Source organism: Brachypodium distachyon, chromosome 4, assembly GCF_000005505.3.
Source record: "Brachypodium distachyon strain Bd21 chromosome 4, Brachypodium_distachyon_v3.0, whole genome shotgun sequence".
NCBI classification, from domain to species: domain Eukaryota; kingdom Viridiplantae; phylum Streptophyta; class Magnoliopsida; order Poales; family Poaceae; genus Brachypodium; species Brachypodium distachyon.
The window spans coordinates 46311204-46335195 of record NC_016134.3 but is presented as its reverse complement, the minus strand read 5'-3'; the positions used below and the strand labels follow the sequence as shown (position 1 = coordinate 46335195).

The following is a 23992-nucleotide window of genomic DNA, read 5'->3' as shown; positions in this document are numbered from 1 at the left end:
CCTATAGTTAAGCTTTTCTTGTCAGAATATTACTCGTCTCCGATGGGCTATTCCTCGGGTCAGGACTCAGGAGGAACCAGGGACAAGCGGTGGGGTGGATTTCGACTTGGTTATGACGGAACAATTGTGAAAGCGCTCAGCTGAAATCATCAACATATGCATGCGACAATAATAGATTACCTGGAGGAACAATTTAATCTAATTTACTCTGATACCAAGCAAATCCGTTTTTTTTACAGTGAGCGATAAGCTAAAGTTCTGACGTAACGGGCCGAGCTGCAAGCAGTCGGAGAGCTCTTCCGGTATATCACCGGAGAGGTTGTTGGATGAGAGTTCTGACGTAGCGGGCCGAACTGCAAGCAGTTGGAGAGCTCTTCCGGTATATCACCGGAGAGGTTGTTGGATGAGAGGTCAAGCATCTTGAGCTGCGTCAGGTTGCCCAACTCAGCCGGGATTGCACCGGCGAGCCGGTTGCCAGCCAGCTGGAGGCGGACCATATTCCTCGACCGTGCAACTGCTGTTGGGATGATGCCAGAGAGGCAGAGACAGAGAAGCTGTTGTCCGTGAGCACCAGCACAGCGAGGGAGCTCGATCCCAGAAGAGGGACAACACTGCCGTTGAACCGGTTGTGCGAGATGTTGATCACTGTCAAATTCTTGATCTCGAACAGCTCCTCCGGAAGGGGCCCCTCAAGCGAGTTGTTGTACAGGGTGATGACGCTGAGCTGGGTGAGATGCCTGAACGTGGCAGGCAATGTGCCTGAGAGCCGGTTATCCGCCAATGCCAATGCAGGTCTTTCCACAATTCCACGCAGAAAAACAAGACAGTCAGTTATTCTTCATGTGGAAAAGGAATCCCTGATCTGACCAGCGACCAGCTAACAATGCCTGGCCATGAATGTCTGCAATAAGTACTGTCGCTGGCAAGGCTAATTTGCCTGCAGAACAGGGTAATTCGACTTCCACGACTCGTCACTCAGCCACGACGTTATAATCAACCAGAAGAGGGAATTAAACACCCCATTTAATTCCTTGTGGCCGTCGATCAGCCAGGCTGCACAGTCGACCGCTGCGGTCCGGCAGCGACGACCGCCGGTCGCGTTTGCCGACGACCCCGGCCGTCCGGGCAGGGATGACACAGTAAGATCTGAACGGGGTTACTGCATGGGCCGACTTCCTACATTTATTAACTCATGACTGAACGGAGCCGTGCATGCCAGAAGCTGCAGGTAAATACCTTTCCGTCTGCATGTATAAGTAACACTGAATTCCCGCCACAGACACTGGAAAAGAGAGCCACGAGCAAGAAGAAAACAGCTAGCCACGATGAGATCCAAGTCCTTTCTGCCGCTGCTGCTCCTGTGCTTGGCAATGGCAGCTGCGGCATCGCGATCGTCGGCTGCGGCAGCCTCCGGAGTTGCCGCCGTTGGCGGGGGTGGGCTCATGCATATCCCTACCGCTGCCGACCTGGCCCACTGCCCCTCCCGATGCGGGGACGTCGACATCATGTATCCTTTCGGGGTAGGGCCGGGCTGCTTCCGGCAAGGCTTCGAGCTCACCTGCCACAACAACAAGCTCTTTCTAGGCAACAGTAATGCTCAGATCCAGTATCTATACTACAAGTTTGTTGAGGCCTCCGTTGATCTCAGCATCGACATGAGACCAGGTATGGACACCTATAACCTGTCTTGGCCGGAGGACCCTATCGAGGGAGTTACAATCTCCGGACGGAGCTTCCTGTACGTTGTTGGCTGTGGCGTGGACGCCTACTTGTTCGATCATGACACCAACGATATCATCGGTTTTTGTATGAGTATTTGCTTGGACGACAGAGAGGCCATGGAGAAGGATGACGCCGACGCGCTGGGCGATCCTGTGGACTCGAGCATGGGGTGCAACGGGAAGGGCTGTTGCAGTATTGGTTTGAAACGGGACCGGCGAGCCCTTGCGCTCAGAATTGGCCGCCTCCGTGATGGCAGTGGCAATACCATGGCACAATCAGATGATCGAGTCCTCTCCAAAGTGAAGGTTTTCTTATCACAAGAGTACAAGTTTCAGATGAGTGATCTTTACTCCAATCGGATAAACGGTACAAAAAAGGGTCAGCACTTCGAGGTTGCTATGACGGACCAACGGAGCTGTGCAAGTGCCCAAATGAATAGATCAAGCTATGCCTGCAACAACAAAAGCACATGCGTCGATAGACAATCTGGAGGAGGCTACAGTTGTTGGTGCAGAAACCAAGGCAATCCTTACACCGTGGATGGATGCACAGGTCTATTTTTCAATCCCTACACTCCAGCGGTTTTTTTTAATAAATTTCACAGAATCATAGGTTTAATGTCGGCTTCTCAATGAGCCCCCACTTTTGCTAATTTGTCCGCAAAATCACACGTTTTGTGTCCAATTGTCTCACTTCACCCAAAACAACGGTTTAAACGCAGTTAACGGTATTTCTTACATGTGGGTCCTGCATATCAGATGTCACGTTTTTTCATTGGACCCCTTGACCTTTTGTTTTTTTCCTCATCCTCTCTTCTTCTAGCACGGAGAAAAACAACCCCCATGCCCGGGAAAGAAAGCTGCGTCGGAGCGAGCCCCCTGCTGCCACTCCGCTACGCCACCGGCCGCCGGCCGCCCGCTCATCGTCCCTGGTCGGAGGAGGCCTCCACCGCGCGCACAGACGGCTTTCTTTCCTGGGGCTGTTTTCTTATATGCTAGAAGAAGATGAGAGGGTGAGGGAAAAAAACGAAAAAGGCAAGGGGTCCGATGAAAAAGACGTGGCATCTGACATGCGAGACCCACAAGTAAGAAATACAGTCAACTGCGCTTAAACCGTTGTTTTGGGTGAAGTAAGACAATTGAACACAAAACGTGTGGTTTTGCGGACAAATTAGCAAAAGTGGCGGCTTGTTGAGAAGCCTGCCTCAAAACCTATGGTTCTATGAAATTTACTCTTTTTTGCGCGAAAAAAGAAGAAGCAAAAGTTCAGTTTTCAAGCCTGAAGTCCAAACTGTTTCAACTATAACATGAAGTAGGGCAACTCCAGCAGGGCGACGCATTTGGGCCGGCGCGGTCCGTTCGGGCCGAAACGGACAAAACGCGTCCCCAGCGGGGCGGCCCATTTGCACCGCGGTCCATATTTTGGTCCGCCGAGACGCATTCCGGCCCCAAATCTGAGTCAGGTTTGCGTCTCCACGGACGGGGAAACGGACCACCGCACGGTCTGCTCATCTGGCTAGGTCAAACCCTTTCGCATTTCAAGGGACACTTGCTAGCGACCCAACAACCCACCCCCATTTTTTTAGTGGGACTGAGTCGGCCCCATTTCCCCACCCCACCACATCCCCAAAACCCTAGCTTCCCCGCCGGCGATATGGATCCGTCAGCGTCTCCTCCTTCCTCCTTCTCGTCGAACGTGCACAACATTGGGAATTAGTTTATTAGTTTTCCAAAATGGTTCACAACCCACCCTCGTATAATTAATGTACTCCTGTTTCCCCTCCCGATGACCCCTGGTGTACGAGGACGATGAAAAGCATCTATTCTATGTTTAATGTCATGTTGTGTTCATGTTTGGAATGAGGAAATTAGGGTTCATGTTGTGTTCATCCCAAAAATACTATGTTTTATTCCCAATTTACGTCCACGCACAACCTGATCCAAATGGACGAAGTCCGGACTGGGCCTTTTTCTGTCCATCCCGCGACCAAAACGGACCAAAACAGACGCAAAAAGCGGTCCGTTTGGGTCGCGTCGCTGGAGTTGCCCTTATGACAACAGTTCACTTTTCATTCCCCAAACCCTACAAGCCATCTAAATTATAGTCATAGATTATGTAAAATGTTCACCTATTTTACACACCTTAATATAATTTGGTTTCATCAGTGGTTTTATTGGCTTGCGCGTGTGCCACGTGTGATTTTGCTGACATGGCCCTGCATGTAGACAATTTTACCCACCTACTCAGTATGCAAAGTTGGAAAAAAAATAAAAAAAATTAGAAAACTCATATAATGTAATAGGAAAACAGTAAAAATCATTTCTTTCGGAAAAATAAAAATAGATTAGAAGAAACACATATATTCTGAATATTAAAAAATGTCTTCTCAGGAATATATTGCCCCTGCCCCTAGTCTTAGTGTTGTCGACTTAATATAGTTTATCTAGCCTCTCCATTGTACTCCCTCCATTTATTTTATATTTTTAATTTCCTTAAGTAAGACAAGTCTTTGGCGAATAGCTACTCCAGAAGTATGTGGTTCATGTGATGCAAAATAACAATAATCAATTGGGCAAATATCACAAAAACCCATATAATCTGACGAACTGTAACACAAAAACTACACCTTTTGGTTTTTATCACATAACCCCTATTTGTAGACCAAAGTGTAGAGGAAAACCCCTGATCTCGTTGTCGACACGGCTAACAGTGAAACTGACACTGGGTCCCACCTGTCAGCCTCGGAAACAAGAAATGGCTTAGATTAATGAGTGCGATCTGCAGGTTCGTTTTTTGGCCAATTCGGGCGGGCCAGAAGCTTATATGGAGGGAAGGTAGTGACCAAGGGCCACCTCTTTCTCTCATATCTAACCTACCACATGCCATATTTCTCTACTTATACCTGCCTCAGGCCCACCCAAATCGGCACATAACCGGCCGAGAATCGGACTGAACCGCGTTAACCTAACCCAATTTTCGTTTCTGAGGACGACAAGTGGGACCCATTGTCAGTTTGCTGTTAGCCGCGCTGCCGACGAGATTAGAGGTTTTCCACTAAACTTCGGTCCATGAATACGGGTTATGTGATAAAAATTCCAAAAGGTGTAGTTTTGCATTAAAGTTTGTGAGATTATAGGGGTTTTGTGATATTTATTCTAATTAGTAAGTATCTTGTAAAGAATGTCATTATGTACCAAATTTTCTCACATCAATTGGTTATTAATGTTGTAATTGCTCGTCAAAGGCTTGTCTTGATTAAACAAATTATATGCCCTATAATTAAAAAGAAATTAAGGGGGCACCTGGTAATTCATGGATGTTTCCAAAATTATTCATGTAAATGACTTAACGTTTTGCTAATTTTTTGATTTCCCCCCAATTTACATTTTTTTTATTGTTTAGGTTTTCTTGAATTTTTCTATATTCTCTAAATTTTACATTTTTTGCCTATTTAATTTACTAATATTCCATATTTTTTATATGTAGTATTTCATAATGAATTGTTCTTTGTGATTCCCAATTTCTGAAAGACTGTATAAGATTTTCTACATTGACGCCACATCAACAGAATCGAGACACGTGGAGCAGAAGTAGCTAGCCTTAACACAACCTCCTCCTAAACTAGCTGAGGCCATTGTTTCAACCGGGCCATTCTCATTATTAAGGCTTTGTTAATTCATGACTTTTAGAGACTTGAAAATGAACTTGGCTGAAGTACCAGATTGAAAACTGAAATTCTTCGATTTGAGTTTTCAGCAATAGTGCTCAGTTTCTGCAGTTGTTGAATGTCATGTGGGCTCTGTCTTCAACTGTTCAACCTCTTTGACTTTTCTTTTCACTTTTCTTTACATTTCTTCCAACTGTTTGGCTTAGGCATAGCCATTTGATGATAGATTTTTGATGGAGTTAATTTTCTCCCCTACATCTATAATTGAAATATATAGATCTAGGAAAACGTCCACTTAACACTTCGAGGTTTGAGAGTACACACGGAATTGTGTTGTAGCAAATTTCCGTTTTAGACCAGGCGTGTGTGACCACGGAATTGTAATGATATTGGACAAACACGCTATCCGGTAGTGTTTTTTGGCAAAAGCTGGAAAATAATGGTGTCCTGTGGCATATTGTGTATCCAATCTAATTGTAGATACATTTTTTAAACTATTATTTGTATATATAGCATTCCCCATTTTAAACTCTCATTCATGCTCCTAATCATATTTCTTTTTTGTCTGTTAATTAATTTACCTGTAGTTGGTTACCAGCCCAATCCAAAAAGAAAAAATTGCAAGAGATCATGTGGGCATACGAGAATTCTCTTTCCTTTCGGTATTGAAGAAGGTTGCTACGCTCTTGAAAAGTTCCGACTTAACTGTACAGAAAAAAATATCACAGTTCTGGATCGGGGGGTACAATATCTTGTAGACAATGTCTCAATGAATGAAGGGTATCTCAGTGTCAGAAAGACAAAGTTCTTGGACATCTCGAACTCCAATGACGAACTAGAGGTAGCTACGACCCTGGCTGAAAATGGGACGATGACGGAAGAATATGACTACCCTCTTCAAGACCTCTTCGATCTAATCAAAGAAGACGATATGAAGATGTGGTGGGCTGTTGAGAACTTCACATGTCCAATGGTCATGAGCAAGGAGTACATTGACATTTATGCCTGCCGCGCCAACAGCTACTGTCTTAATGTCACGCGCGTGAATAGCGTGATGCAGCTTGGCTATCGTTGCAAGTGCTCTGAAGGCTATGAAGGAAATCCATATACGCCACATGGATGCACAGGTATGTAAATTAACTTCTTGTGCCTTTCAGTTCAAAATTGCTGCAGTAGTGCCCCATTGAAAGGTACGTGCAGAGGAAACTGGTCTTTATTCGGTGGCACAATGCATGAGAATTGTCCCGATCGTGGTACAAGTGAAGCAAAATCTGAACTTGTTCGATTATGCATTTGCAATATGCATGTATTTGTCATATAACACAACATACTAATAATAAATGGACGTATATTCGTTTAGAAGTTCAAAATCTTCTTTAATATAATATATTTGTGACAAAATATTTTACATGTTGTTCTATTGGATTCATACCTTAATATATCTTTACTTCCTATAAATATCTGAAGTTGGTGGTCGTATGTTCCCTCCACTAAGAATATTCCCTATATTGTTATAATATGAATGTAATTGCACCCATTCAATATGGTAGATATGCATTACGGTATTTTTACTAAAACTGACTGGATTGATGTATATTTTTTGAGATAATTGTTGTTCGGCACAAAATTTGGAAACAGAAGACAAGAGCGCATTATATTGAAGCACCTTGTGCAAAATAATAAAAATAAATTGTAGCAACCCACGTGCATTTAGCTAGCACAAGTAAATTCAAAGTGTATGCCATTTAGTTTGGTACTATGACGGTTACTGTTCTTATTGTTATATATTGCATGACTGCATAGCAGCATATATATAGATTAATCTGAGAGTGTGAAAGAGTTAATGAAATGCGAGGGGTTCTGGACCAATACCATTTTTATCCGTCTCTGAAGAACAGGGCAGGGCTAGAGCTTGTACTAACATACTTTTTTTGCTTCATCTAGAGCTTCGATGGAGTATGTATTACATTGAGTAAATACCCCAAAATTACACTTCCTTTGCCAAAAGTACAACGAAGTATCTTTATTTTACCTATACTTTTCAATTCTGGTACATATATTTATCTATATCTGTATTTACCTATACTTTTCAGGCAAAATTAGAAAGTGTAGTTCTACTAAATGTTTTTAGGTAACTATTGTGAAAACATTCCGATTCTGCAAAGAGTTCTTCGAAAGTGTAGTTTTTTTATATAGTTATATCAGATAAGTGTAGTTTTTCTGATATTTAGTATTTACATAGATACTAAATGAAGAGAATTTGAGAACTGTTGAGTTGCCATCGAACAACCTGTGATATCCAACGGGGACATGGCACCATCTGGGTTATGACTCAAAAACTCCCAAATGAGTCATGCCACTTCAAATAATTTTATAGATACTACGTAAATATATATTTGACAACAATATATTTCTGCAAGACAAAGATTTGCAAAGGGTGGGGCTCGCAACCACATGGGTCCACAGCCCCTATACAAGCATTAATTTGAGGCCTCTGCCTGCTAGGTATATATCATGATATATGATTAATCTTATACGATGTCCCACATACGTCGTTCCAAAGTGTGACCCAAACTTGCAAAACATTACTAAGGCATGAAAGTTAATTACCTAGAATAAGGATAGATATATTATCCTCACTTCCGTATAATTTCCAGATGTTGATGAGTGCACAATGCCAAATATTTGCAAAGGCACATGCCAAAATTACCCTGGAGGCTATAGCTGCCATGGTTGCGCTCACGGAAAAGAGTTTGATCCAACAAAAGGGAAATGTGTGATGTCAACTAAGAGACGCAACCGACATTTTATTGTAGGTAAGTCATATCTTACTAAAGTTATTACAATTCATAAAATTGCATAATCCTTTCGTAACTACGGCTTCACTTGAATGTATAGCTATTGCAATCGGAATTGGTTGTGGCCTTGTTGCAACAATACTTGCACTAGGTACAAATGCACTCGTCAACAGGTGGAAGACAGGCATACAAAAGAGAGTTCGAAGGGCACACTTTAAGAAGAATCAAGGACTACTTTTGGAACAACTAATCTTGGACAAAGGCGCCACAGATAAAACAAAGATTTTCTCTTTGGACGAATTAGACAAGGCAACCGACAACTTCGATGCCACTCGTGTTCTTGGTCGTGGAGGGCATGGCACGGTCTACAAGGGGATTCTATCTGATCAACATGTAGTGGCCATCAAGAAGTCCAAAATGGTGGAGCAAGTTGAGATAGACCAATTCATCAACGAGGTTGCCATTCTCTCGCAAATCATCCATCGCAATGTGGTGAAGCTTTTTGGTTGTTGTCTCGAGGCTGAGGTCCCCTTGCTAGTTTATGAGTTCATCTCAAATGGCACATTGTACGATCTTCTTCACAACGATCTCGGTGTCAAATGCTTGCTTTCATGCGATGATCGCATCCGGATTGCAGTAGAAGCTGCAGGTGCTCTTGCTTATCTCCACTCAGCTGCTGCGATACCAATTTTCCATAGAGATGTCAAGTCCTCCAATGTGCTCCTAGATGGAAATTTCACTACGAAGGTTTCTGACTTTGGAGCTTCGAGATCTCTGTCACTTGATGAGACTCATGTGGTGACAATTGTTCAAGGCACATTTGGTTACTTAGATCCTGAGTATTACCACACTGGCCAACTAACGGAGAAAAGTGATGTTTATAGTTTTGGGGTAATACTTGTGGAACTCTTGACAAGAAAGAAGCCAATTTTTATTAATAATGTAGGTACAAAACAAAGTTTGTCTCATTACTTTGTGGAGAGACTTGTGCAGGGAGGTCTGATGGAAATAATGGATTTGCAAGTTGTGGAAGAGGCAAACCAGGAAGAAATTGATGATATTGCCTCAGTGGCGGAAGCATGCTTGAGAACCAAAGGAGGAGAAAGGCCTACCATGAAAGAAGTAGAAATGAGGTTGCAAATCCTTAGAACTACCAGGCTAAGAAGGAACCAACTTGCTTCAAGGAAGGGTGGAGAGATTGAACCTTTTTTGTGCCCAGATACCAATAGCTCTGATGCACATACCAACTATACAGGTACCATTGATGTACCATCTTCATGCATGTCTGGAATGTACAGTTTGGAGCAAGAATTCGCCAGTTTGCCCCGCTGACCATCGTCAGACCATGTATGCAACAAGAGGATCAATTACTTCCTATGATTCATACAAGTTAGTTTTTGTGTTATGTTGTGCATTTAAATGAGTGTGTATGTCATCTGTAGCGGCACTTCTTATATATTCCTACAGTACATTTGTAAACTTATTGACGGTACATATATAGACTATACATTTTAGCTGTTTACTTGTAAGGTATTTAGTAGTGTTTTCCACTAATTAATTTCGTTATTCAATCCAGCCCACCCATTACTAGTGGTTCGGAATACTAATATAAGCATTTTTGATTTACTGAGACATCAGGGACGACTCAGGCACCCAGGTTGCACTGCATAGAAACCGGACGGGGCCTGCGACTGATCGAGAATTATTAGTGGATTGATACCTAACGATCTTTTAAAAATCTTTTCAGAAGTCTCAGCCTATTTTTTTCTATTTTTGAGGGAAAGTCCCAGCCCATATGTGTATGTCTGTGCTACACACATATTCTACTCTTTTTTTAGAACACACACATGTTCTACTTCTCCAGAAAGCAATCCCCATGATCCATGTGCAGGTCCCTGGATTTTCTACTCCAAAAATGATCCATGGGCAGCCCAACAAGATAAGGAGAAGGCCCAATTGATTCTCAACAAAAGAATAAGACAAGAAGACCCAGCTCAGCTTCAGGACGCAAGCGACAAGTCCAGGGCTCCCCACCGTTAGTCCGTTACTTTTCCGAAAGGAAAAAAAAATCTCCTCAACTGTGTGACGTCTGTGTTGCAATTAGCACTCTCGCCATCAAGATTGCACGCGAATAAAGGTAGTTTAGCAGACCCATGGTTAATTATTTTTTTTAAAAAGGAGGGCGGTTCTTGTGGGATCTCGGAAAAAGAAGGGTTTCCTTGCAGCCAGCGACAAGCCTGCAAGGTTGTGCATGCACCCCAACAGCAACAGGGCCGGCGACGAGTTGAACACGGTCTACGCGCGGGTCGCGAACGCCGGTCGATGACCACGTACGACCAGGTAAAAGCAAGCTACTCCTTCTGACCCATATCACTCGGCGAAATATTACATGTATCTAGACGTTTTTTAAACATAGATACATCATATTTGGGCAAATTTGAGACAGATAATATGAATTGAAAGGAGTAGGCTTTTTTATATTCCACGCGTCGACGACTCAGGCACTCAGGCTGCACTCAACAGCAACCGTGCCGACGACGCAACTGAGAATTAGTGGTTTGATACCAGCCAGTGGACGTGCGTGCGTATGCGTTTGTTTTTTAAGAAAAAAGCTTAAATCCCAGTCGACACATCAGAACCGTTGAATCAAGATCTGAACGTCATCGTCTTCACGCTCTCCTCTTCTACATCTACATGTTATCGTTGGATTAAAATTCAATGGCCAAAAACGTCGACTGATTTCCAATTAAAAAACAGGACGAGTCTTCAATATCAAAACCGATTTTATATATAGTCATTGTGAATATGAGCGGAGAGTTGTGCTAGCTGCTAGCAACTGAACCAAAAGCAAACCACGGGCAAAATCTAACTAGCTGGCTAGCTGACGAAGTGGCCGGCCGGAGCAACACACCATGAGCTCCATCTCCTTCCTGCTCTTGTTCCTGGCAGCTGCTGCTGTTGCCCCGCGAGCATCGGCCTCGGCCACCGCAGGAAGTGGTGGGATCTTGCATGTCCCTTCCGCTGCCGAGCTGGCCCGCTGCCCGTCCCGATGCGGACAAGTCGACATCGTGTATCCCTTCGGGATAGGGCCGGGCTGCTTCCGGCAAGGCTTCGAGCTCACCTGCAGCCACAACCACAAGCTCTTTCTGGGCAACACCAACATTACTAGTACTACTGCTCTGATCCAGGATCTAGGCTACAACTACGCTCAGGTCTCCGTCGACCTCAGCTTCGACATGAGACCAGGCGTGGACACCTATAATGTGTCATGGGAGACCCCTGTCAAGGGCCTTACTCTCGACGAATCAACCTTTCTGTACGTCGTTGGCTGTGGCGTGGACGCCTACTTGTTCGATCATGGCACCGACGACATCATCGGTTCCTGCATCACCGTTTGCTCGGACGATAAGGAGACCATGGAGAAGATCGGCATGACGGATAACAACGTCATGAGCTGCAACGGGGTGGCCTGCTGCATCATCAGTTTGAAAGAGAGGCAGCGAGCCCTTGCGATCAGAATTGGCCGCCTCCGTGATGGCATCAGTAGCACCTTACCTAAACCAGATGAGCTCCCCTCTGGAGTGAAGCTTTTCCTGTCAGGCGAAAACTTTGCAGAAGGGGTATATTTCGACTTGGCTGTGATGGACCAACCAAGTTGTGAAAGCGCTCGACTGAAATCATCGACATATGCATGCAGCAATAATAGCAACTGCCAAGATGGATTACCTTTACCTGGAGGAGGCTACTGGTGTTCTTGCCAATACATAGGGAATCCATACATCTCTGACGGCTGCACTGGAGGTTAGTCCATCGATCCTTTCTCTCTCACATAAACAGGGATCCATATGTGTTACCCTGCCCGTTTCCATACACACACAAAAAAGAACTTGGTCAGGGACCCAGGACCCAACCAGCGTCCGACCCGAACCGCACGAACCGGGCCGGTTCGACCCCGAAGGCCAGCGTGGCACGCCAGCTAGGCCTGAAAAGTGGGCCATGCCTGTCATAAAACGTGGGATTTGGGGAAATTTGCTAAAAAGGGTAATTAGTGGCAAAGGTTTGGTTAAATGGGGTATAATTTTGGAAATTTCCTTAAATGGGGTAGACTGTGTCAAAAAATTTGAAAGAGGGGGTAAAAAATGGAATTCACTCCTAAATCTGAGAGGCGGCTTCTCCAATAAGCTAGGTGAGGACAGATTTTAGGAGAACTGGTCCTGGAAGCCGAAAAGAATGCAGCCATACTGTATTGTGGGTAATCTCTTATATATCGGTACCGGTACCCTCCATGCCGTCCGATGTTGCTTTGAGATCCATGCGCACATAGGACATCACGTGTGGGGAGTACAGGGGAATAAAGGGGTTGGCGCAAATCTCGGAGCTAGATCCGACAGCCGGTATATTCGCTGCTTTACTGTGTTGTGATCTTACTCCTATGTGTCTATTGTCTCTTTTATGTTTTGCAAATAATCATATTTTAAGTTCACGGCAAAATTCTAGTCTCTAGAATCTTGCTTTGCCATGAAGAATTTGCATACTAGTATATTTCCTGGAAAATATGTATGTGTAGGTATCATGGAGAGCTCAATAATTTTCTTCAAGTTTTCAAGTATGCATTGCTTGTTACCATAAATCCTAATCTTACTTTCAATGTCAATCTACCTAGAGCAGGTTACGACCCCAATCCAAAACGAAGAAAATGCAAGAGATCATGTGGGAACACAAGAATTCCCTTCCCGTTCGGGATTGAACAAGGTTGCTACGCTCTTGAAAAGTTTCGACTTAACTGTACTAGAAACGTTACAATTCTTGATCGAGGGGTACAATATCTAGTAGCCAATATCTCGGTGAACGAAGGCTACCTGAGCATAAAGATGAGGGGCCTGGACAGCTTTATGAGGGGCCTGGACAGCTCGGGATCATACGACGACAATACAGAGGTTGAACTACATTTTGATGCAGAAGAGGGAATTACGGAAGAAACTGACCACCCTCTGGAAGACCTCTTGGATCTCATCGAAGAAGACAATATGAAGATGTGGTGGGCGGTCACCAACATCACATGTCCTGTGGCGATGAACAAAGAGCTCAGTGACACATATGCCTGCCGCAGTGCCAACAGCGGCTGTCTTAATGTCACCCGTGTGAATAGCGCGATGCAGCTTGGCTACCGTTGCAAGTGCTCTGAAGGTTACGAAGGAAATCCATACACACCAGACGGATGCACAGGTATATACGCACGCGATGCAACTTGGCTATCATACAATTTCATTATATGTTTTCAATTTTGAATACTCTTTGTTGCTACTCCATTTCACTCACGTATTGTTAACTAAAATTTTTGACACAACACGCAGGGCATCATCTAGTTTAGAAACAGAGGAATACTAGTATACAACGTTTCCTAGCTACCCAAAAAATATGATCCTCACTTTCTTTATTATCTATAGATATCAACGAGTGCTTACTACCAAATATTTGCAATGGTACATGCCAAAATTACCCTGGTGGGCATAGTTGCAAAGGTTGCACTCATGGAGAAGAGTTCAATCCAATGAAAGGGAAATGTGTGACGTCAGCTAAGAGACGCAATCTTATTCTCGGTAAGTCATACCAAGTTACCTTAGCTAATATGGTTACATTTTGCAAAATGCGATAGTTCTTTTGTAATTACGGCTTCTCCCTTGGATGTGTAGGTATTGCAATTGGAATTGGTTGTGGTCTTGTAGCAACAATTCTTGCATTGGGGGCAATTGCAACCGTGAACAAGTGGAAAAGAGGTCTACAAAAGAGAGTTCGAAAGGCACACTTCAAGAAAAACCAAGGCCTACTCTTGGAACAACTAATCTTAGACGAAAGTGTCACGGATAAAACAAAGATATTCTCTTTGGAGGAATTAGACAAGGCAACCGATAATTTTGATGTCACTCGTGTTCTTGGTTGCGGAGGACACGGCACGGTTTACAAAGGTATCCTATCTGATCAACGTGTAGTTGCCATTGAAAGGTCCAAAATGGTGGAGCAAGTTGAGATAGACCAGTTCATCAACGAGGTTGCCATCCTAACCCAAATCATCCATCGCAATGTGGTGAAGCTTTTTGGTTGTTGTCTCGAGGTAGAGGTTCCTTTGTTGGTCTATGAATTCATCTCGAATGGCACTTTATATGATCTTCTTCACAGCGATCTAAGTGTCAAATGCTTGCTTTCATGGGATGATCGCATACGAATTGCATCGGAAGCTGCGAGTGCTCTTGCTTATCTACATTCGGCTGCCGCAATACCAATTTTTCATAGAGACGTCAAGTCTTCCAATGTACTCCTAGACGGAAACTTCACTACAAAGGTCTCTGATTTTGGCGCTTCGAGATCTCTATCACTTGATGAGACTCGTGTGGTGACAATTGTACAAGGCACATTTGGTTACTTGGACCCGGAATACTACCACACTGGTGAACTAACCGAAAAGAGTGATGTTTATAGTTTTGGGGTAATACTTGTGGAGCTCCTTACAAGAAAGAAGCCAATTTTTATTAACAGCCAAGATAAAAAACAAAGTTTGTCTCATTACTTTTTGGAGGGACTTGAGCAAGGAGTTATCATGGAAATAATAGATCCCCAAGTCGTTGAGGAAGCAAACCAACAAGAAATCGATGAGATTGCCTCAGTGGCAGAAGCATGCTTGAGAACCAAAGGAGGGAAGAGACCTACCATGAAAGAAGTAGAAGTGAGGTTGCAAATCCTTAGAACTACAAGGTTAAGAAGGAGCCAAATTGTCCCCAGGAAGGGTGGGGAGATTGAGCCTGTTCTGTGCCCAGATGCCAGTAGCTCCCATGAACAGACCAATTTTGTCAAGAATGTTGATTTAACACTTCCATGCATATCTGGAAGGTACAGTTTGGAGCAAGATTTCGCGAGTTTGCCACGTTAACCATATATGCAAGGCTACTTGCTATATATATACGACGCATTTTAGTCTGCCATATTTTCTTTGGAGAATTGTGTTATGTTGTTCCATTTAGAGGAGAGTATGTAACATCGCTTCTTATATGTTCCCGCATATCTGTAAAGCTTTTTTACAGTATATTTGCAGAATATTTTGTGTGTTTACTTCTATCATCTATGGTTATGCCCTTGTGATAACCTAATTGCAGTATGGTATTTTCTGTACTGTTTTCAGTATGTTCGCTACTAATTCTAGTCTTCTAGACCACCTATTACCAATGGATCCAAATACCACTAGGTTTCTGATTGATTGAGGCGTGATATTCTAATTTAATTTGTCAAGACAATATTGTATGTTGCTGGAACTTCAAACTTTACAAAGCATCAGCACCTGGCATGACTAGTTTTCGACAAAAAAAAAAGTCAGAACACAGAGGATGGAACCCTGTTTTCCATCGAATGACTCCATTAAGCAAGGAGCCCAACATGTTGTCATGTTAACAGCTCCAGAACGTGATGCGGCTTACTCCCGGCGAACTCGATCGATCAAAGACTCGGCTCCACCACCAACAAACAAGGAATAAAATTGGAGCTACTCGTCACCCACCAGGATGAAAACGTTCAGAGCAACAGACGAAATCCCCGAGAGCACCTCGTCACCCACCAGGATGAAAACGTTCGGTGCAACAATTCTCATCTGGGTCTACTTAGAAAATGTGGAGGTGATAACTGTTTGCTTAATGAAGTGATGGGTCCAAAAAGTTAATGGCTCCACAATAAAGAAAGCAACCCAGGGCGTGCGTCCGTGCAATGATGGGCAGACACTACCGGTGGAGTGGATTGAGGTCAGGTTTGCCCACATTGCAGGTCAGGTTTGCCCCGCCACACAAAGATACTTTCACAATAGACATCTCTTACCTGAAAGCACTGTACTGGGATCTGGGAGAAATGGCTCCAAGATTGCTCGTCGTCCTTCCGGTGGTGCTGCTTGGCTGGGCCTTCCAGGCAATTCTCCGGCCACCGCCTCCAAAACTGTGCGGCTCGGCGGGTGGACCTCCCGTGACATCTCCCAGGATCAAGCTCAGGGATGGAAGGTACCTTGCGTACCGGGAAGACGGAGTGCAGAGGGACAAGGCCAAGTACAAGATTATCACAGTCCATGCATTTGATAGCACCAAGGACTTCCCCTCACCTGTCTCAAAGGTAAAGGCAGAGAGCTCAGTACAATTAGATTGAAATCTACTGAAAAGTGGACACTTGGTTTGTTTCTTCCTTATTTTACTTAAAGGGTTTCTTTCTTTGCTATAATTCAGGAGCTCGTGGACGACCTGGGAATTTACCTAGTTGCATTTGATAGAGCAGGGTATGGGGAAAGTGACCCAAACCCTGGTAGGAATGTCAAGAGTGAGGCACTGGATATAGAGGAGCTCGCCGACAAGCTGGACCTTGGAGAGAAGTTCTATGTCCTGGGGGTATCAATGGGAGGATACTCAGTTTGGGGATGCCTCCAATATATACCTCACAGGCAAGAACAGAAACTACAGCCATATGCATGTTAATAAAATCGGTAAATTTTCAGAGTTGTAAAGCTCCATATCTGCTGTCAGTGCAGGCTCGCAGGAGCTGCGCTAGTTGTGCCAGTTATCAACTACTGGTGGCCTTCTTTCCCAGCAGAGGTGTCCAGGCAAGCCTTCAAGAAGCTGATTGTACCAGAGCAGAGGACACTTCGGATCGCACACAATGCGCCTTACTTGCTGTACCTGTGGATGACCCAGAAATGGTTCCCTTCTTCTGCAGCAGCTATGCATCATCCTGAAATATTTAGCAAGCATGATGTGGAGGTCATTCAGAAAATGATGGCAATGCCAAGAATCATTGAGGTAAATTAAATCACAATTATGCCTCAATTATGTCACTGACCACTTAAATCAGAGATATGTAAATGCAACACTCAGATCCAAAGGAGTTGGTACATAGCGACAAATAATACACATGCAATTTGAGGAAATAGATACTCCCTCCGTCCAACAAAGGATGTCTCAACTTTGACTAAATTTGAATGCATCTATACACTAAGTCATGTCTAGATACATTCAAATTTTGACAAACTTGAGACATCTTTTGTTGGACGGAGGGAGTACTATATAAAGGAATAAGTACATTCAAACTTAATCTCAAGCTTATTCAGATTTGCAGGCATAACATTATTTTGGCCTTCCTTTTCAGAATAAATCAAGGCAGCAAGGGATTTATGAATCAATACATCGTGATCTACTTGTTGCTTTCGGAAATTGGGAGTTTGATCCAATGAATATTACCAATCCATTTCCTACAAATGAGGGTTCTGTACATATCTGGCAAGGATACGAAGATAAGTTGGTGCTGGTTGAGCTGCAGCGGTACATCTCCAAGAAGCTCCCATGGATCCAGTATCATGAAGTACCAGAAGGTGGACATATGTTCATGCTGGTAGATGGATGGACCGACAAAATCATCAAGGCACTCTTGGTAGGGGAAGAGGCCTCCGGTGTATGACAGTGAAGACTCACCTTAGAACTGCTGAGCACTGCAGATGTTTCAAAGTGTTTTCCCTAAGTTTTATACCTTGGGCACCAAATTGGAACCAATTCAACAGATGATACTATGATAGACCATAATTTCACCTGCTGACTTTAAACTATTGTATTTTACTTATCCCTTACTTTGATTGTTTCATGAATCATGAGTCAAAAAATAGTGGATATAAAGAGCGCATATAATGCCACCTCTTGTAGATGGCATCAAGGAAACTTCTTAAAAATCCGATGAAAAAGGGATGTTCTGATTATCTCCAGTTATGGTCTAGACAACATCACAAAAAGCCCAGATGAGCATAGCAATATAGCATTCCTTCTTTTTGTTAGAAGAGAAAACAGACCAAAGACCATATGAGAAACCTGAAGGCACGTCAGGATAAAGTACATGTATGGATGCCAAAATATGACCGGCAAATACATGACTTATATGCAGTCTCATCCACACTGGTTTTCATTGCAAGGATTAAAGATGTGGTTTGATATCATCTAGGAAACAATACGTGCAGCGTTATTGTTCTAACAAACATCATATAATTAACATCTTAACATTCATATACACAATCTTACAATAATACTCCCTCTGATCCTAAATTCTTGACTCAAATTTGCCCAAATATGGATATATCTATTCTTAAAAAGTGTTTAAACACATGTAATATTTCAACAACAATTTAGGATCGGAGGGAGTACTTCTGAGCTTCAGGCAAAAAAGTCAGGCAAATAATCCTATCCAGTAGCAACAAAAACTGATACCCTTATTGGTTTTTTAAACCCTCTGTTATAGTTTTTCAAATATATTCACGTATAAAAAAAAATAGGTAGAAATTTGAACCTACAAAACAAAGAGGTATGTTACTATGGATAACAAAATAAACTGTAATAATCCATCATCAAGACACAGTTTCTCACTTTTTTACTCGTTTACCATGTCTGCATAAGAACATCGGGATACAAATGCTTCATCTGCTATTAAAATCATGTTTTGCTGCTACAGCAGGAGTAATAAATAAATAAATAAACCAGCCTGGAATTCATATGCTTGCCATACTTATGCAAGAGATCAGGAATTATCTACAAACAGGAACATAAATAATAGTAAGATAAATACTAGCCAATGATTTTTTTTTTCAAAATGCAATTAAAGCACATGGATGACGGAACAAAGTCTGAAGGAAAAAAAACCGTGTTAAAGGTTTCACTGGAAAACAAGGTTTCTACACAAACTCTAAAATTTTGGGGGAAAATGAGAACATAAGTTTCCAAAAGTTCAAGGATGAAACTAGGAATATAATTTTGAAATTTCATACCAGCCTAGGTTGCCCATGAGGCACATGTATAACTGTTAAATATACATCACTTCTAATAATGAAGGTGCGCATTTTACCTATAACTCTTCTCTAGTTTAATTTAGACGAATTGTTATTTTTTATTCGAAACGATGTAAACGCATAATTCAAACAAATTTAACGTAGCTAAGATCATGTACAGTCAACCTAAGAGGGTGCATCCGTGCATACAGTATCAAATTAATATAGAAATATAAAACCATAACACAATTACAGCAATTCCACAAAAAACTGATATAAGCCTTTAACACATCAGATCTATTCGACCTTCAAGTGTGGGAGTAGGAGAAACAGGACATGGCCTTCAGAAATACTCTCTCCGTTCCCTTTTATAAGATGTTCTAGCTTTTTTTTTCCCTAACTCCTAAGTCAAACTTCTTAAAAGTTCAGTTCAACTAAGTTTATAGAAAAATCTACCAACATCTACGACTCTAAATTAGTTTTATTAAATCCGTCATGATATATATCTTCATAGTATACTTATTTGATGTTGTAGATATTAGTACATTTCTCTATAAACTTGGTCAAAATTTATGAAGTTTGACTTACGATATAGCTAGAAAAGGAACGGAGGGAGTAGATTACTCCATAGATTGATAATATATATGTGTATGGTGTACCAAACATGAATATGATAAGATCAGATCAAATGAAAAAATTCTCACTATGAAATAAAATCATTTTTCAGTAGTACTTCAGGAGAAACAGAACATGGATGCAACTTACCAACAGCATGGATGACCCCAGGTTTACGGACGCAGTTATCCTTCGGAATGTTGCAGGAGTAGAAGTTGGATAGAATTTGACTATTTGAGTCTTCCAAGAGATATAATTCAGGTGCAGTAGATCATACCACAAATAACACCTACAACTTCTTTTAGAGAACATGCAATAGGCCGGCATGTCATGGGATTAGGGGAAACAACACTTACAACTTCGGCACCAAACCTAGCAACAATCCGCCAGATTTGGATTGAAGCAAGCCATGGAAAGAAACAATAAACAAACAAAAGGTAAACTGTACAAAAGCATGGCTAGCTAGGGAATTACTCGCCTAAATAATTTCTACCCGGTCACTGAGAAGAAGCTATTGATCATCCCTAGAACCGACCTCAGTCACCTCACACCACCCAGCGCATTAATCCTGAATGTCATCCTTAGCTGCTGAATGACCAGGCTTTGTTCACTGTGAAGTTCATTTTCTTCAAAATTGCCCAGGCTATCATCAGGACGAAGAAGTCAAATCCCCTCCTGCTTCTTCTGCAAATCATTTTTTCTGGACTAAATCCACCGAGGACTGAGCCACACCATAGCCTTGGAGTGCAGGCTTGTAGACCTTTCCAAGGCAGCAATTCCGCCCCAGATTATGTTATTGATTCCACAGCGGACCAAAAGATGATCGACGGTTTCATCATGTAATGAGCAGAACACAGTTGCCATCGTTCAGCAGTCCCCTCCTGGCTAGCATTCCGAAATCCACCAGTGGTTTAGGGAAGTGTGCAGTGGCTTTAGAGGACAAATAACTGAAACACCAAATGCTTATGTGGTTTGGCCAATTAACTGAAACACAAGTAATTCCACTGTAGTTTAGTCTAATAAGTAGACCCATTTTGGCCACGACAGTTGGGAATTGAAAGTTGAGACAGAATTCCACTTCACCCACCATAGTTATCATTAAGAAGAAAAACTCCATTTAATTATGCAAAGAATGGGAACGCTGTTACATATCTGACAAGTCAACCTATGTGCCAGATGTCTATGGCAAAATTGTCTGTGAATATGTGGTACAAGGATTATTCATTTTACAAAATTCTTGGTAGGTTCTTACCAAGAGAAACGCTATATGTTATTGTTGAAAGCCCAGTCCAAAAGACCCATAGCCATTCACTTTTGAGATAGTAGGTATTTGGGATGCACAGTCACGAGATACCCATTAAGCCTTATCTAAAGAAATTAATGGGGGCAGAATGGTATCCCCATGACCTCAATATGACCAAGGGAAAACTGTCACGAAGTACATGCAGCAAGAGAAGGACCTGTTTGTGCAATTGTGCTTAAGTATCTGTTTGGCAAGCATCCAGATCCATTATCAAGAGACTGTTGCCCCAAGTTCAATCTGCCATCTCCTGATTGAAAACAAAAATCAAGATATGCTGGAAAAAAAAGCATAATTAAATACATAACAACTGATGAAGAAAATACACATATAGGGGGGAATTCTTACAGGATTTTCCGCCAAGATAATCCTTTCTTGAAGACCGACCTATGTACCCAAAACAACATTCTCCAGATATTGAACTGCATCATACATGTGGCCTTCTCCAAATCCCTTAAACAAGGCATTATGTGTGCAATGGTCTGGATGAATACCTTTCTGATGCATTTCACAGTACAACCTTATAGCATGCACCCAGTTACCTTCTTTACAGCTCCCATCTATCAACAGAGTGTATGTGTATTTGTTTGGCACCAATCCCCTCTCCAGCATCTCATGAAAATGTTGATAAGCCGATTCAGTTCTCCCCATCCTGCAAAGTGCATGCATGAGAACATTATATGTTACTTCATTGGGTTCCACTCCTTCCTCCAGCATCTTCCGAAACCAACCATATGCCAAATAAAGATTTCCCCTTCTACAATATGTGTGAATAAAAATAGTATAGGTCACAACTGAGGGTGACAAACCACTTGCAACCATGCCATCAAAAATATTCTTTGCTTCTATTAGGCGCCCCCTCTCACAATGTGCATGAATCAAGCAAGTGTATGTGACACAGTCAAGCCGTAAACCATCAGTGACCATCTTCATCCACAACACATATGCATCTTTCAGGCTACCAGTCTTACACAATCCATCAATAAGTACATTATATGTAACTGTATCAGAAGAAATTCCTCTTAGCATCATCTCCTCCCTCAGCTGAAAAGCATTGGTAATAGCACCTATAGTCAGCTCTGCGGAAATCCTCGTGTTGTAAGCAAAGCAATCTGGCTCTAATCCTTTGCTCAGCATTTCATCAAAGAAGATCCTTACCATAGCAAGGTTCCTCACCATACATGAACCATTCATAAGAATAGTATATGTACAAACATCAGGCAGGCAGTCCTCCTCTGTCATCTCCTCCTTGAGTCTCCTAGCCCCCTCTAAATCACCTAATCTACAATAACCATCTATAAGGATGTTATATGTCAAAACTGTTGGTCCTAACCCTGCACGCTTCAAATCACCAAACAAACAAAGTGCCTGCTTTAAATTCCCTGCCTTACAATATCCATTTATTAGAGAATTGTATGTAATCAAATCTGGCAGCAAACCCTTTGCTCTCATTTCATCAAATTTCACCTGTGCCGCCTCCGCATTTCCTGTTTTAAACAGCCCATCAATCAATGTATTGTATGTCACCACTGTTGGCACAATGCCCTCATTCTCCATCTCCAACAGCAAAGCTCCAGCCTTTTCAACAAAATCCCTTGCTAAGAGCCCAGTGATAAGTGGATTATACGTGAAGGCTGATGCTTTCTTGGACAGCCGCATTATATCAACCAGCTGAGCCGCCTTCTCCAGTTCACCTTTCCTGGCCAAGCCATTAATCACAACATTGTACGTAACATCATTCGGCAAGCACCCAGCCGCTCGGGCCTCCATATCCTTGAGCAGCGCGACAGCCTGATCCATCCTCCCTGCCTTACAGAAAGAATCCAGCAATGTATTGTATGTGAAAATGCTCGGCTCAACCCCAAGTTGGAGCATATCTGAATACACAGCACGCATGTCATCCCACCTGGCCGCATCACGCAGCACACGGAGTACACAGTTGCACTCCTTGACGAAAGGGGCCACGCCATGACGCGCCATCTCTTGGAAGGCTGAAAGGCATTGCGTCGAACAGCTGGCGGGCACGGATTTCTGAGCTTGGCATTCAGCCGAGAACTTGGTGGACATGCGTAAGAGACTGTTGAGGAGCTGGTGGGAGGTGGGGGAGAGTGGATAGGTGAGGATGAGAGAGACGAGGGGGAGGAGCAGTCCGAGGTGGAGAGCGCGGAGGGAGACGGGATAGACGGCGCGGTTGTGGCCAGCCTCGGCGAGCGGGAATAGGACGGCGGCGAATGCGGAGGCGGAGCGCGGGAAGCCGTGCGGGGTGCCCTCCGCCCACCGGAACAGCTGGCGCGCGAGGCCCGGGAGGCCGCGAAGCGCGACGTGGACGTCGCCCGTGGCGAGAACCCGACGGAGCGGATCCGGCAGAGGGGGATCGGAAGTGAGGAGTGGCGCGAATGGGTTGTCGTCGTGATGCGGCGGAGGGATAAGCGCCGGCGACGAGGACGAGAGTCGGGGGCTGGAGATAGTTGCTACGGCGGCGGCGGCGGCCGCAGGAGCTTGGGATTTGCAGGGCAGGGTGGAGAATAGCATGGGTTAATGTTCGAATCCTCCCCGGCGGCGCCCCGCCATGAATGGCTGCGGCGGCGGCGAAAAGGAGTTCGATGCGGTTCGTAAGAGGGCTGCGTGGCCTCTCTCTTTTGCATACGAGTTTGGGAGGGTGTGTTCGTAATAACTGAACTTTGGATGGACTCTTCCGGGAATGGGATTGTATTAAGGAAAATTGTCCATTACTATAATGAATAGAGATTCGTACATGTACCGGCTCAGACAATCACACTTCTAATAGAGGAGTAGTAGCACCTTTGCAGTTTAACTCGAGCTACACTTGCTTGCAAGTCTTCTAGATCCAAAACGTAGCACTTAAATTATAGGAGATTTCTAACATGAAGCGAGTACGAAAATATATAAGGTCGAGTGCTACAAATATGTGTCCTCTCCGTGACAAATTTGGTTATTATAGCCTCTTAATTTGAGCAACATGGTCTAACAAATTGTATCCAAATGTTAATTCTGGTGTTCGGTCTCGTAGCAACATAAGATAGGGATGGTTTCACCACTAATGCCGA

At 43.3% G+C, this 23992-nt stretch overlaps 4 protein-coding genes across 14 annotated transcripts; 3 read left to right on the top strand and 1 right to left on the bottom strand.

Annotated features, from left to right (window-relative positions):
• The first annotated feature begins 1252 nt into the window (after positions 1–1252).
• Positions 1253–9758, top strand: LOC100830554 (wall-associated receptor kinase 4). 2 transcript variants are annotated; one of them, XM_024463587.1, is made up of 5 exons: positions 1253–2274; positions 5977–6516; positions 8047–8205; positions 8288–9078; positions 9181–9758. In XM_024463587.1, the coding sequence occupies exons 1-5, from the start codon at positions 1326–1328 to the stop codon at positions 9517–9519; spliced, it is 2778 nt and encodes a 925-aa protein (XP_024319355.1). In that variant the 5' UTR covers positions 1253–1325; the 3' UTR covers positions 9520–9758. The 2 variants fall into 2 exon arrangements, with proteins under 2 accessions (XP_024319355.1, XP_024319354.1); XM_024463586.1 differs by having other exon boundaries at positions 1260–2274; positions 8288–9758.
• A 1209-nt stretch (positions 9759–10967) lies between these two features.
• LOC112268595 (wall-associated receptor kinase-like 10) lies at positions 10968–15347 on the top strand. The gene is made up of 4 exons (XM_024454414.1): positions 10968–11988; positions 12856–13413; positions 13635–13787; positions 13881–15347. The coding sequence occupies exons 1-4, from the start codon at positions 11100–11102 to the stop codon at positions 15110–15112; spliced, it is 2832 nt and encodes a 943-aa protein (XP_024310182.1). The 5' UTR covers positions 10968–11099; the 3' UTR covers positions 15113–15347.
• A 577-nt stretch (positions 15348–15924) lies between these two features.
• On the top strand, positions 15925–17845 carry LOC100843916. Its single transcript, XM_003578852.4, has 4 exons — positions 15925–16329; positions 16440–16651; positions 16739–17006; positions 17353–17845. Exons 1-4 carry the CDS (start codon positions 15937–15939, stop codon positions 17659–17661), a joined length of 1182 nt encoding a protein of 393 aa, XP_003578900.2. The 5' UTR covers positions 15925–15936; the 3' UTR covers positions 17662–17845.
• Positions 17846–19849: 2004 nt separating this feature from the next.
• On the bottom strand, positions 19850–23566 carry LOC100843609 (pentatricopeptide repeat-containing protein At1g22960, mitochondrial). Of its 10 annotated transcripts, none has more exons than XR_002959900.1 (3): positions 21273–23566; positions 21085–21201; positions 19850–20608 (listed from the first exon to the last, which is right to left on the bottom strand). XR_002959900.1 is itself a non-coding variant. In XM_024454415.1 (3 exons), the coding sequence occupies exons 1-2, from the start codon at positions 22892–22894 to the stop codon at positions 21312–21314; spliced, it is 1482 nt and encodes a 493-aa protein (XP_024310183.1). In that variant the 5' UTR covers positions 22895–23029; the 3' UTR covers positions 20717–21174; positions 21273–21311. The 10 variants fall into 10 exon arrangements, 4 of the variants coding, with proteins under 4 accessions (XP_024310183.1, XP_014757280.1, XP_014757279.1 ...); XR_002959901.1 differs by having other exon boundaries at positions 19850–20505; XR_001407362.2 differs by having other exon boundaries at positions 21085–21174.
• Between the last annotated feature and the right edge of the window lie 426 nt (positions 23567–23992).

Excerpts from the sequence above, each read along its gene's own strand:
- LOC100830554 (XM_024463586.1), top strand. The coding sequence starts at position 1,326 with ATGAGATCCAAGTCCTTTCTGCCGCTGCTGCTCCTGTGCTTGGCAATG. Across the intron at positions 2,275-5,976 it reads CACCGTGGATGGATGCACAG|TTGGTTACCAGCCCAATCCA; the intron begins GTCTATTTTTCA and ends ATTTACCTGTAG. Across the intron at positions 6,517-8,046 it reads TACGCCACATGGATGCACAG|ATGTTGATGAGTGCACAATG; the intron begins GTATGTAAATTA and ends TATAATTTCCAG.
- LOC100843916 (XM_003578852.4), top strand. The coding sequence starts at position 15,937 with ATGATGGGCAGACACTACCGGTGGAGTGGATTGAGGTCAGGTTTGCCC. Across the intron at positions 16,652-16,738 it reads CTCCAATATATACCTCACAG|GCTCGCAGGAGCTGCGCTAG; the intron begins GCAAGAACAGAA and ends CTGTCAGTGCAG. Across the intron at positions 17,007-17,352 it reads CAATGCCAAGAATCATTGAG|AATAAATCAAGGCAGCAAGG; the intron begins GTAAATTAAATC and ends CTTCCTTTTCAG.
- LOC112268595 (XM_024454414.1), top strand. The coding sequence starts at position 11,100 with ATGAGCTCCATCTCCTTCCTGCTCTTGTTCCTGGCAGCTGCTGCTGTT. Across the intron at positions 13,414-13,634 it reads CACACCAGACGGATGCACAG|ATATCAACGAGTGCTTACTA; the intron begins GTATATACGCAC and ends TATTATCTATAG. Across the intron at positions 13,788-13,880 it reads GAGACGCAATCTTATTCTCG|GTATTGCAATTGGAATTGGT; the intron begins GTAAGTCATACC and ends TTGGATGTGTAG.
- LOC100843609 (XM_014901794.2), bottom strand. The coding sequence starts at position 23,456 with ATGCTATTCTCCACCCTGCCCTGCAAATCCCAAGCTCCTGCGGCCGCC.